Source organism: Phoxinus phoxinus (genome assembly GCF_949152265.1).
Source record: "Phoxinus phoxinus genome assembly, chromosome: 9".
Lineage (NCBI taxonomy): Eukaryota > Metazoa > Chordata > Actinopteri > Cypriniformes > Leuciscidae > Phoxinus > Phoxinus phoxinus.
This window is the reverse complement of record NC_136884.1, coordinates 10,209,266-10,222,115: the sequence shown is the minus strand read 5'-3', so window position 1 is coordinate 10,222,115 and position 12,850 is coordinate 10,209,266. Positions and strand designations below refer to the sequence as shown.

General features: G+C 37.8%; 1 protein-coding gene across 6 annotated transcripts in view; it reads left to right on the top strand.

Moving 5' to 3' along the window:
• The window catches only part of chchd3a (coiled-coil-helix-coiled-coil-helix domain containing 3a), a 62,030-nt gene that overhangs the window by 28,319 nt on the left and 20,861 nt on the right, over positions 1-12,850 (top strand). For 3 of the 6 annotated variants that reach the window (XM_079622848.1, XM_079622846.1, XM_079622844.1), the window contains 2 exons: positions 8,434-8,448; positions 10,827-10,910. In XM_079622848.1, the coding sequence (XP_079478974.1) occupies positions 8,434-8,448; positions 10,827-10,910 (99 nt within the window). The remainder of the gene's footprint in view (positions 1-8,433; positions 8,449-10,826; positions 10,911-12,850) is intronic. The other 3 variants (XM_079622847.1, XM_079622849.1, XM_079622845.1) reach the window with 1 other exon arrangement.

Sequence of the window (12,850 nt, the reverse complement as noted above, 5' to 3'; positions counted from 1 at the left end):
AATCAATATTTCAAGTCCATTCATATATTAATTTATTTGGTAAGTGGACATTTAATAAGCAGGATAATGTACACTCAGACGGTCATTATAGCAAAATAAACTCTTTCAGGGTGATTTAAGACCGCTGCTCCCCCATCTGGGTTCATTTTGTGGTAACGACCGGCCAACTGTACATTATCCCTTGCTAAATTTACATAGTAAACATGATTGAACATGCATCTTTGGGTGAAAAGGGCTTTACTCGGATGTGAATGGACCAGTTCATGAGGTTTCTCCAGATGGACAAATGCCATAATTAGATTTCCACTAATGCCCATATTGACATTGGCTTTATTCACCCTTGATTCATGTTTTTGGGGCGTGCTGCTTCCAGCTGCCTCAGTTTCATTTTGTTTTCTTGTCTGCATTAGCAAAATAGTAAAAAGAAACAAAAAAAAAACCTTTTTTGCAAATGAAGACAACACTTTCCACAGTGAATTGAGGCACACTGATAATTGCTCAGTTTGGTGAGAGCACAGCCCTGCTGTTTATCGGCCTTTAATTGGGAAGATGCCCAAATGTGAGCTGCCATGTGGGAGTTACTGTCCTGCCACCGGTCACAGATCTGCAGTAGAATCTTTTAGCACAATTTAAATTCTAACTCCCACTTTGTGTGTGTGTGCGAAATTGTATCTCTCAGAATAACCTGGAATAAATTATGTAATATTTTTGTTAGCACAAGTTCTGAGTGCTTTAGTGTGTTTTTGTGCCATTGCAAAGTTGTTTTGAGTGGTTTATAAGGCATTTCTAGATGTAATTTCTATGACAGGGATCTTTATTTATTGTTTGATCTCAAACACATTCAGCACGTTCAGCAAAAGTATGCAATCAAGTTGACTTCGACCAAAGCGGTATACCAGCGGTAGTGTTAGTGAACAACATGATGCTGCCAAAAGTGCCGTTTAAATGTAAATAAAACATTAACACATAAAGTGTCGAATATGTAAATGTTTGCTGCTTGCTTTCAAAATGTGAACATTTCAACAAAAATGACAGTAGTGAGAACTTGCAAGCTTCTATTAATTTGATTGCTTAAATAATTACTGGGGGGAATACTAAACCATAACGAGCCTTTAATATATTTAGTTTAAGCCTTTACCGTCTGCGACGTTTAGTCTACTATTAGGGGGCAGCCCTGATTTATATACCACTTTATAAAATATATAGCTTTAAAGCAGCCGTTTTACAGTATAACACATGAAAAAAACTGTATCACTTTCATTTAGAATTACAACTTCAATTTCTACCATAAAGCAGCTATGGGAGTAAAATAATACCAAATGTTTTTCAAACAGAAAAGCTTGTTGAATTGCACTAATTGATAAAAAATATGCATTGGATTAACCGTGCTTGCCTTATAATGCATTGTATTTTTAGGGCTTGCATTTTTAATGGGCTAAAAATTCAACATGGTTGTATATGTAAGTTGTGAATAATTCAATTCAAAGATTTCACACACATTTTCATGATTTAAAAATTCAATAATCTATTTTCACCTTTCAGATTTCCCTTCCAAAATGTTAATTCTGTTTAGAAATACAAGCTTATAATATTCGACGGGCAACTTTCGGTCCATTTTATTTCGCTTTACAGATTCGCTTCCACAAATTCAGTGGTTCAGTGGTTTCACATCTGGGAACTGCAGGCTTAGCAGTAGATTACCTATTCATAATCTCCATCTGAAATGACGTCACTATAGGTCAGTCATTGTTTTCACTAGAAAGGTGTTTTAGTTCAAGTCAAGGTTTTTTAACAAGCACCACTAATAAAACATTATAGAGCTAGTATATTATATAAGAAGAAACATTTGATCATATTCAAGTAGTCTGCTGATGTCTCTTTGATCCTCACAAGTGATAAAAGAAAATAAGGCCAGTTATATATAGGTATTGTCAAACAAGGCTCACCTTGAACTGCCATGGAAATAAAGTTGACTGGGAGATACCAAGGGCAGCCCTCCTTTACCTAGAAAGCCCCAGTGGACATGAATATGTAAAGAGCTCCATCTCATTACAGTCATGAGGTCATACACACAGAAGTCATGCGGTCACCATCAGCAGGAAATGCAAAGTCAACTGCATGTCTGAAGGGCAACCACACTTCTCTTTCTCTCAGTTATGTATCTCGATTTTTTTCCTCGACCCTCTCTCTGTCTTTGTCTTTTCCCCTTTCTCTCTCCCTCTCTTATTTGTTCCCTCATTCTCCTGAGGGAGAACTTTTATTCCAAAGGCAATTGTTCAGCCTTTCGGGTCCCTCCGTGTGTCCTAGAGTTGGATATTAGAGAGTGGAACGCTCTTTTGTTTTGTCCTAGATCCCCGCTCTATTGTCTACCTCTGCTGCTCTCTGTCTGCAGGGGTGTCTCTCTCCTCTTTATTCGACTGTTCTCTCTTGGTGGTAATAGATGGCTTAGCCCTCCTTAGAGACCGCTCTCCATGAACGTGACTGATGATTTGATTTCCCCATGGTTTTGCCCATATGGCCTCAGCAGAGATAACGCGAGCTGAAAAGTGCTTTAGGCATCAGTTAATACCTCGGGCTGCTGATCAGTTAATTAATCAGACTGTATGATCAGGTTGGTCCGAGCTTGACCCGTAGACTGACAGCTGGCCTGGCACAGACAGTGACATGGGCTCTAAACCTCAATGACACGTACAGCCATTTAACACAATGGGAGAATTAGGATACATTCACACCACCAGTGAAAGTGCAAAATGTTGTGCTCTAATTCAACATTTTTGAATTCACATGACATTTTAATTGTGGCTCAGACAATGTTCTAAACGGCAACATTTCTATTTCATTTTAATTGGTTTATATAATTTATTTAATTAATAATGAATTATAAATCATAACTACTTTATTAAACATACCTTAATTGAAATAATTGACTACATTGTTAATGTAAAGTTATAAACATTTAAAAAAGGTATTCTATAATTTACCAATATAGTTAATTGTTATTGTTTTAGACATGCTTTATAAATGACAAAATAAAAAAAGTTATTACATTCTTTTTAAATAGATGTTAATTTATTACTTTTTTTTTAATTATTTATTTTTCTATTTTTTTTACAAATATTTTAATGAGGTCTAACACCTCGCTATCGCATCACAGACTGTTTTCGCTGTCCTTCATTTTTACGGCAAGGGTAAATTAAGCATATAATTTTGCAAAATGTCACATTGGATTTATACAATTCATGTAAAAAATGAATTGTGTCCTGGCTGTTCATGCTGTGAAGTCACATTACCTACCAACCAACCAAACAAACAAATCAATAAATAAATACAAATATTATGTTTATTTCTAAATATGAATCTGTCACTTGAGGAAGGGGACAAAACTCATTTGGGCCTAATTAATTAATTACGGTACCTTTTTTTAATGAAATATGTAACCTACTCAAAGTGGCTTGTTTGGTAGTCTGATGGCTTGTGCTAATCAGAACTAGATTAGAATACACGATATTTCAATGACAATATTCCTAATTTTGATATATCTGTTTATGAGCAGATCTGGTGCCTGTCAATTCATATGGATCGGATGGAGATGCATTTTGACAGGTGGACAGAAGAGCGTGTGCATGCTTGTGTGTTTTAGGGCACTGGATCGATCGTGGTGTCAGAGTGCCAGGTCGTTCGTAGAGTGGGGGTCGGGATGTAGGGCACCAAGTGTGATTGGGAAATCTTTGTATCTGGTCCCTTTAATAGTAAAGGACAGGCCTTCTGGTTTGCTGCTAATTTGATCTTTGCTCACAGAAAATGAGGCCCAGACACTGGCAGGACAGTTCATTCACCCCCCCCCCTGTCTCAGTAGAGGACATGTCCAGTCCTACACAGAAGGCCAACTCCTTCTGCCTACGCTAGAATGACCTCTGACCTCTGTTCAGCATCCTTCTCAATTACCCACTGACCCTTTCTGTCATAGCAGCACAGACTGCTGGCTAATGCACTGGATTTCCAGACACCTCTTAGCATGATTCAATGGATCGTCCCATGTGATGAAGATGCTTAGTTTGAAACTGTGTGAAATCTACCATATTTGCACATTGTCATGCATAAATCGACCTTGTTAAAGGTATGTTTTGGTTTTATCGGCTTTGATCCATTTTATTGGATATTAATTATAATATTTTTTTTTAGAATATTTTTTTAATATTAGTTTAAACTCCGTTTCCAACCACACCTGCTCAAACAATCACACATCTTTTTCCTACAACATACACATTTACACTCTCTCATTATCACTTTTATTCTCATACTTCTCAGTGCCAATTAGATCTGAGCAGGCTGGCTGTGACCCGACATTTGGCCTTCGACCTGTGCCTGCTGGGCAGGTGAACTCTTGGCACACTGCGAGTTTGTTCTGGCAACTGAGTTCCTGGTGATGGATGCCGGAGCCTGAGTAACTCTGACCTCGTTCGGTTTGGCCGTCGAAGGTCATGGTGAAAGAGACAACGTTTTTAACAAAGAGCATTCATTTGTTGTCATGTGTGGGTCCCTGTGTGTTCATTAAGAGGCAATGCACAAACCTTACGGACCCAACTTGAGCTGCCTAAACGTCATTTGCACTTTGCGTAGGAGAGCAAATGACATAGCAGGTGAAATGAGGAGTCGAAATGGAGGTAGAATCATGAAAATATGAAGAATGAGGGATGTTTTTAAATCTCTCCCTGACTCAGCACATGCTTTTACCTGTTATGTCAGAATGTTCTGCGTGAGCTCAAACTCTCCAGCACTTGGCTAATTAAAAACATTGCTCTTCTTAATTATTCAGCTGCAGCTAATTGATATTCAGCGAGACACTTTTCCTTCTAAACGACCCGTTTAATTTGACCATGGGGTCTGCCGCGGTGATGCCGGAGTCATCCTGCCGTGCGAGACCGGAGATTGTGTGGGAAGTGGCGAGCTCGCAATTAATACAAAGTTTTTGACGCATTATATCTGTCGAAGTTTTTTTCGGAGTTAGAGAGCTGGAGGAAATGCGGCCCATCTGTTGCTTTGGGCCGTGCTGAATTCTCGCTTAGTGGATACGGCATGATAAATGTCACTGGGCATCTGTTTTTATTGCTCATCTCACAAAAGATTCCTTTGTTGATAGTGTTCGGTTGTGTCTTTAAAAGAATAGTTTAGAATTATAGTCAACTTGATGTCTATCTGTGGCACGCTTGGTGTCTGGCTTGTACTTTTGTGTGTATAAACAAATTGGAAATGCATTTGCTGTTATTTCATTTTTGTTGACACGCTTATGGCGCTGTGCAAAGACATTAGATTGAAAATAACCCAGAATATTCATTTGAGTCAGGCCATTAGGTTTTTTTTTTTTATAATGGTTGTGAGTGGGCAACAACAAAATGCAAATATTGTCGCAGGGATGGCAGTGTTTTTAATGGGTCATATAATGAGAAATTAAGTTTTCCTAGATCCTTTGGAAATAAAACGGTTCGCTGTACTTTGAAATTATTATAATAACTTTCAGAACTTCCTTTCCTGTTTTATCAAAACTAAGCAAACCTGTTCTGAACTACTGACTCTATTGATGACTATATACAGATGAGCCACTTGGAGCACAACTTCCCATATTCACAGATCAGCAATGTCAGCAGTGAAGTATAGATATTAATTTGGACAATTTTTCAGATACTTCTATTCTTGAACATAAGAATTAAATAAAAAAAAGGTGTTAAATAAAGCCACACGTTTTGCGGTTCCTGGCTGTGTAGCACCTGCAACTCTGCATTTCCTTCTGAAGAATCCTAATGTTGGAAACTGGGCCCAGAATGAGTAGTGTCCTAGGCCAAATGTGATTTTAAAATTTTAACATGAATAATAAGTCCAGTGACTTTTTCAGAAAATGCAACATTATAGATGGCTCAAATCAAATCCCTCTAAAACCAAAGACATACGGACAAGAACTATTCTAATGAAATTTGGTGATGCCTAAAAAAAAACATTTTCTTCTCCAGAACTCCTAACAAATAACAGTGAAATCAATACAATAATTCGTTTTTATTTTATTTTATTATTTTTTTTGCGATGCATATATATATGGCCAGTATATTTAATATTTTTTTCATTTCAGTTTGATCTAAACAGCTTGAGCGGTACATTTAAATACAGATTTAGTTTATGAATTAGTCACAATGTGATGCAGGATTCGCAATCGGACTGAACAAACGGAAGGAGCTCACTATAACGCTAACTATATTGGGACTGACGGGGGAAAACAGTGATAATTTCTCTCTAAGCTCAATTTTTTTTCTGAAAAACAAACTGTCACCAGTTTGTTAAAAAAATAAGTATTTTGTAGAACAGTTGGATTGCAGTGGATTACCGTGGGTCACTCTCTCTCTTCGTCCAGATACGTGTCATGAGAGGTGTGACTTGTATGATAAATCACTCTCATTGTCCTCCCTTCCATCTTCCCCATTTTTTGTTCTTGGTGTTTGTAGTTTCACTTTCATTTCTCAGCCTCCCATCCCACTCCCTGTTCTTCATTAGTGGGATAATAGCGAGCGATTGGTCATGTGACTCAGGGCCCTATGTAAGCAGTGTAATTTGATTATATGACCTGCAGGAGAATGAATGAGTGTGATGTGATGGAAATAATCCTGACAGTCTGTGTGACTGAGCGACAGAGGGCTGCCATATGCCCCCGTGATTCATTGAATGAAAGGGAAAATCCCTGCGTGCGCATTGGTGGCAGTGCCTCCCTGTCCTTTAATTGCTCATTGGATACGCTTTCACTGCGTTTGCCTACTGGTCTGTGAATGCAGCTGCTCCATCAGTGTGTGTGTGTGTGTGTGTGTTTTTCAAGCTGAAGGTCAATGGTGGTAGCTGCATTTTTTTTTTCATTGAAAATTTGGAGCCATAATGTCTCCTTGACTGATTACCCACAATGCTTCTCGCCCACGCAAAGGCCTCGATTGGCTTGCAGACTTGAATGTGTCTGTTTTTGTGTGTGAGTGCTGGAAGGGAACAGTGCAGAGGTCAGATTTATTCTGCCAGAGGGTTGGACCTCTTCTGTCGAGGGCTGTGGGTGTTTTTGGAGAGCAGTTCTGTCCGTCTTCACTGCTGCAGGTGTGGGACTTGATTAAACTACAACTGTGTGTTGCTATTTAATCATGTTACACACACTATCAGAAAAAAAAGTACAAAGCTGTCACTGGGGCAGTACCCTAAGATACAAAAGCTAAAAGGTGCTAGTATGTTTAAAGTACTAATATGTACATGTACTAATATGTACTTTAAACATATTATGTACCTTGAAGGAATTTAGGGGTAAATCAAATACAAAGATGTACCTTTTCGCTTTTGTACCTTATATTATTATATAAAAAAAAATTTATGATTTAGTATTTTTATTTATTTGTACATTAAGTTAAGCTAAATCAAACTGACGTTGCCTTAGCAGCTAGCTGAAATTTGTTTTTTATATTTGATTTTATTTCACTTCATGTTTATTTTATTTCAAGTAACAAGTATTTCAAGTAATAATCATGCTCATACTTTGGGTTAGGGACTTTTTTTATGCCGCAAAACTCTTAACTGACAAGCGGAAATTCACACATTGATTCAAGAGTGGTGTTTTATTACTTTTCTAAGTAGTTAGATTTTAATTTTTCAAAAGAGCAAGCCATAAAAGGTGTATGGGAGAAATTCCTGCGAAACTTGCATTTGAATGATGGAACCAAACCACATTTAGAGACCATAATATCAGATAAGCAAGCAACTGACTTGAAAACCACCTAGCAACATGAAAAAACAACTCCTCAGAGTACCTTTGCAACCACTTAGCAATGCCCTGACCATGACCTTTAAGGCCCAACCAAAAAGCAAGCAACAGTTTTCTGCAGAAAAATAATGTCATTTTCAATAATGTCATGTGGTGATGTTACCTTTCCCATTATAAAACGAATGAGAAATTTGCATGCGTGAGAAGATGAAAAAATTTAATTTTCTTTGGGATTATTAACACTTCTTAGTGACCTAGAAATCACGGCAGACTTACCTGCGGGTTAATAGATATATACGAGTGAGTGAGAAGTTCATCAGCCGCACCGGCCTCCATGAGCGCTGGAGTTGAGCTCTGATGGAGATCGCTCCGCTCTGATTAGATTTAGATTAGATCAGATTTTCAGGGTTTAGATTTTAGATGAGATTTGTTGTGAAGAGCTCCTTCTCACCTTGCGACAGTGTTTGATAACACTGAGATGAACGTGCCGTCTCTGTGTTCCTGCACTATAGCAACACCCCGCTGCTTCACACTGCAGTCTTTGTGTTTGTGTGTGTGTGCGCTTCAGCCTTTGAATACTGAATGTAATTATAGGAACTTCATCGTTAAATTTCTGTTCTCTCTTTCTCTGTCCTTTTCTTTCTGCTCCCTCACTCCAGCAAATGGAGAGAAAGGTAAGGCACAAGAGAGGTTTGATTTATACATCCCATATCTGTCTCAACCTGGTTTCTGCTGCAGTACTGCATGCCTAAATATACTATACCTCTCTCTTTTTGTGATTTACTGCTGAGATTTTTTCTAATCATCATTTTTTTTTCTTTTGTTTGATGTCCTCATCTTGCCATTGTGTTTCTACAGCAGCGCAGAAATTAATTTTCATTTTTGTTTCATTGTTCATATGTAAGGAGCCACATTATTTAAATGTGCAATGGGACACTTTTGCTTACTAAATAAATGAATCATGGCTGAATGCGAATCTGATAACTTTTGCATGATGCTGCATCCACGCTGCTACATGTTAGTTGAAGTCCAAGATGACCAGCACAACATAATCAAAAAATGTCTTTAAAAAAAAAAATAACATTTCTACTTTCTTTTTTTAAACAGTTTTTTAAAATTTTAGTTAGTAAAATAAACATTTATTACATTTATATTTTTTTAGAAATGTATATTTTAAGTACGGGTGAAACTCTGTTCACTGTTTAATATCTGTTTAATACTGTTTTAATATCGTGCAAAAGTTCATTTATTTCAGTAATTCAACTTAAAAGGTGAAACTAATATATTATATAGACTCATTACATGCAAAGTGAGATATTTCAAGCCTTTATTTGTTATAATTTTGATGATTATGGCTTGCAGCTTATGAAAAGCCCAAATTCAAAATTAGAATATTGTGAAAAAGTTTTCATAGCTGTAAGCCATAATCATCAAAATTATAACAAATAAAGGCTTGAAATATCTCACTTTGCATGTAATGAGTCTATATAATATATTAGTTTCACCTTTAAAGTTGAATTACTGAAATAAATGAACTTTTGCACGATATTCAAATTTTTCGAATTCCACCTGAAATTTATTATTCGAGTATTATTTTCTTATTGATTATCTCATTAATTATCTTTAAAAAAAAAATTCCTTCGTGTTTTTCATTATTTTTTAGGATAGGAAACAGACCACAACAACTTTAGGGGGAAATTAAACTAGGTATAGTAAAGCCACAATCAAAAAGCGATTGGAGTCTGTTTTCAACAATCCTATACGTTTTGAAGGCACAAAAGGCAATAAATAAAATAAATAAAATGAGTAAACATGGCTGTCAGCATACTGTATCTCCTCTCTGAGTGTGTAATAAATTAGTGAGGGTCACTTCTAGTAGCTGAAGGTCAGGAGTGACAGAGGGGAAGAAACATGTGCGATAGGACAGAGAATCACGGATAAGGCCATAAAGATTTTTTTATTCTTCCACTGCTGATGTTATCGCTCTCTTCCATTCACACACACCAAGCCTCTAACACACAAAGAGGGTTCCAGTGAACGTTCCCACATGAACCCTGTCATGAACTGATGCCCTTGGAATAATCAAAGGTCTATGTCATCTCTCACAATGCCAGCAACCTGAGGCCGTAATGACTCTTCAGGGTAGAGAATATCTACTGTGCTGCTATGTGTAAGGACTTAGATTAGTTATGATTGTGCCTGAAGAAATATATTGAAGTTATGTTAAAAGCTCCCCTCGGAATTTAAATTAAGCCATCATTTACACACACTCATGTTGTTCCAAAACTGACTTTATTCCATTTGAGCACAAAATTCCACTCCAAAGGGATATATTTTTTAACAGAATCCACTTTCCAAGAAACTCGTTTGGACTACAACGCGATTTTACCAGATCTTATGAAGTCATAATGTTCCTCATTTAAATAATCCCTGCCCACGGAATGCGCAAAAAGGGGACGAGGCCTGGTTAAACTGCGTTAGAGAATACAGTGTTGTCGCTATATCAAAGAGACAGTTTTTTCCACTCATTTGTTTGACCTTCCTAGGGCTGACGAGAGTGGTTAAAATAGATTTTAAACACTGTTCCTGAACATTATAACCCCAACGTTTATCTGTGCGCTGCACACTTTTTGGAGAAATGTTTTTTTTTTTTTGCTTTTGTAAGACCGTTCTCCATTCAAACATGGTTTTGTGATCGATTACCTTAGTTTTCCGTCAAATATCACGATTAAATGATGGGTAGCATCGTATCTATAATGTATAAGAAAATTACTAAAAACTCATCTGCAATTTCTTTCTATTCTTCATATAAAGCTATCAAATGACTTCGAATAGCTTCGGATATAGCAATCTAGTCATATTGTCAACTGTTGTGTTATTTTTAGGGTGCTTTTTCTCATTTTTGGAGCTTGACTGCCCATTTACTATCATTGCTTGGAAAAGATCAGCGTGAACATCCTGCCAAGCTTTTCATTTTGCTGTCTGCTGATGCTAGACACTCTGTGTGATGTTATATTGAATGCAATTGTGTGTATGTGTGTGTTCTCCACAGGCTAGACAGTTGGAGGAGAGAGACAAAGAGCTCCGGAAGCAGGACGCCTTCTACAGAGAGCAAGTGGCCAAGCTGAAGGAAAGGGTATGACCTATACATTTGCAGTTACATTATCCACAGTTTCTGAATATATAGTGATGAGCGATAAAGCACTACATTATTATTAACAAGATACGATAACCGTAATTCTCGACACTAACTCACTAATGCGCGGTGCAGCTGTCCTGAGCTATAGAGGCAGATTGTGAGTCAGACTGTCCTGTGTTATAGAGGCAGAGGTGAGACAGGCTGTCTTGCTTTACAATGCCATGGTGAGGCAGGTTGTCTTGATCTGCAATGTGCGGCTGAGGCCTCTCTGCAACCTTGCTCACTCATTTGTTGTGTCCTCAAACTGACACCCTCCTGCAGCTCATGGTCAGATCCTCCTCTGAGCCTCTGGGATGGGAGGCGTCCACCTCCCCTCACCTCAGATTCTTCACCCTCAAAGGACGCACACATACTAAGCTCCCAGAAGGGGGTGTGAAAGTGTGTGCAAAAATGGTAGATATCTAGTGTTGACCCATTTTAAAAGTGTAGGTTGTGTGTCCATCTGTGTTTCAAAGGGACTTTAGCCCTCTGTAACCATCTCTTTGTGCTTTTTCAACTCATCTGCTATTCACATACTTTAGCATTTGCAAAACACTAACATGTCTTATTTAAAAAATTTGGAATTAAATAGCAGAATCTTTTCTTACTAAGGCTAATTTGATAGCTAGCACTTAAAGCTACAATATGTAAAAAAAATTCGCCGCTAGGGGCTGTTTCACTTGGTCTACACTATTTGTGTGTTTTGAAAGTTGTAATGTTATTCTATGTGTTAGTTTGTTGGCTGTATGAGACTAGTAAGCTAGATCAACATTAGAATAACATACAGATCATATTCTAACATTTCATCACGTTGAACTATATAACATTGATTAGTTTTATGTTACATTTTCTCACCTGTCATGCAATACAGTACATGCAAGAGTGCGTCTCTGTCAAGTCGAAGTTTGTCACGGACGTGGAGCTCTCGGCATCTCGAAAACGCCACGCTGATATTGATTCTCCTTTTAGTTCTCCTCCCCCCCCCAATGAAATTTCCATGAAATAGTTTACGCCGTCTAGACAAACTACGCATCCCAGCCTAAACGCTCTTGATAAATTATTTGTTCTTAAAGCATACACTCACAAACCACTGTTAGAGGGATCGTTCAGCTAAAAATGTGTTTGTTTCTTCTGCTGAACACAAAATATATTTTGAAGAATATGGGTAACTGAACAGTTGATGGACCCCATTGACTTCCATGGTATGTAAAAGAAAATACTGTACTATGAAAGTCAATGGGGCCCATCAACTGGATGGATTCTAAATTAAATACCTCTGATTGGCCATTGCGTTCAAGAAATCAGCAGATACGTTTATGATTGTCTAAATTGCTCAACGCTGCAAAAACATGTTGTACATAGAAACCTTTGATGCTCTCCAAAATGCAAACATGCACACACACGAGTGTCTTACTTCCTGAACCCGCACTCGCCCATCAAATCTTGTCCAACGCCACACACTGTTACATCAGATCTCTACTTGAAAGCTTCTGTAATGAGTGATTTACTGTAACTGCTTTTTTGTGTTAGTTTGCACACTATAAAGAAGTCTGTGGTTATTGACAGCATGCCACAAATGCAGTCCATAGAATCTAGGTTAGAAAATAACCCAAAATATTCTTTTAAAGCTCCATTAAGTCAGTGACTAGACTTATCCTGTGTCCATGAATCTAGCTGATCTTGCACACCGCAGTCTCTGTCTCTTTACAAGGACAGCTTTCACGCCATTTCAGCTCTGCATGCGGAGGCGTTATTGATCACTCGCAGCTTCATCAATCACTTATCGAGCTCTGTTCAATATTCCCGGCACTGTGTCAACATGTACACAAACACATACACAGACCTCACCCCTTCTGAGAGAGACACACTCAGCTGAACACTAGTGTGTCTGAGCCCAG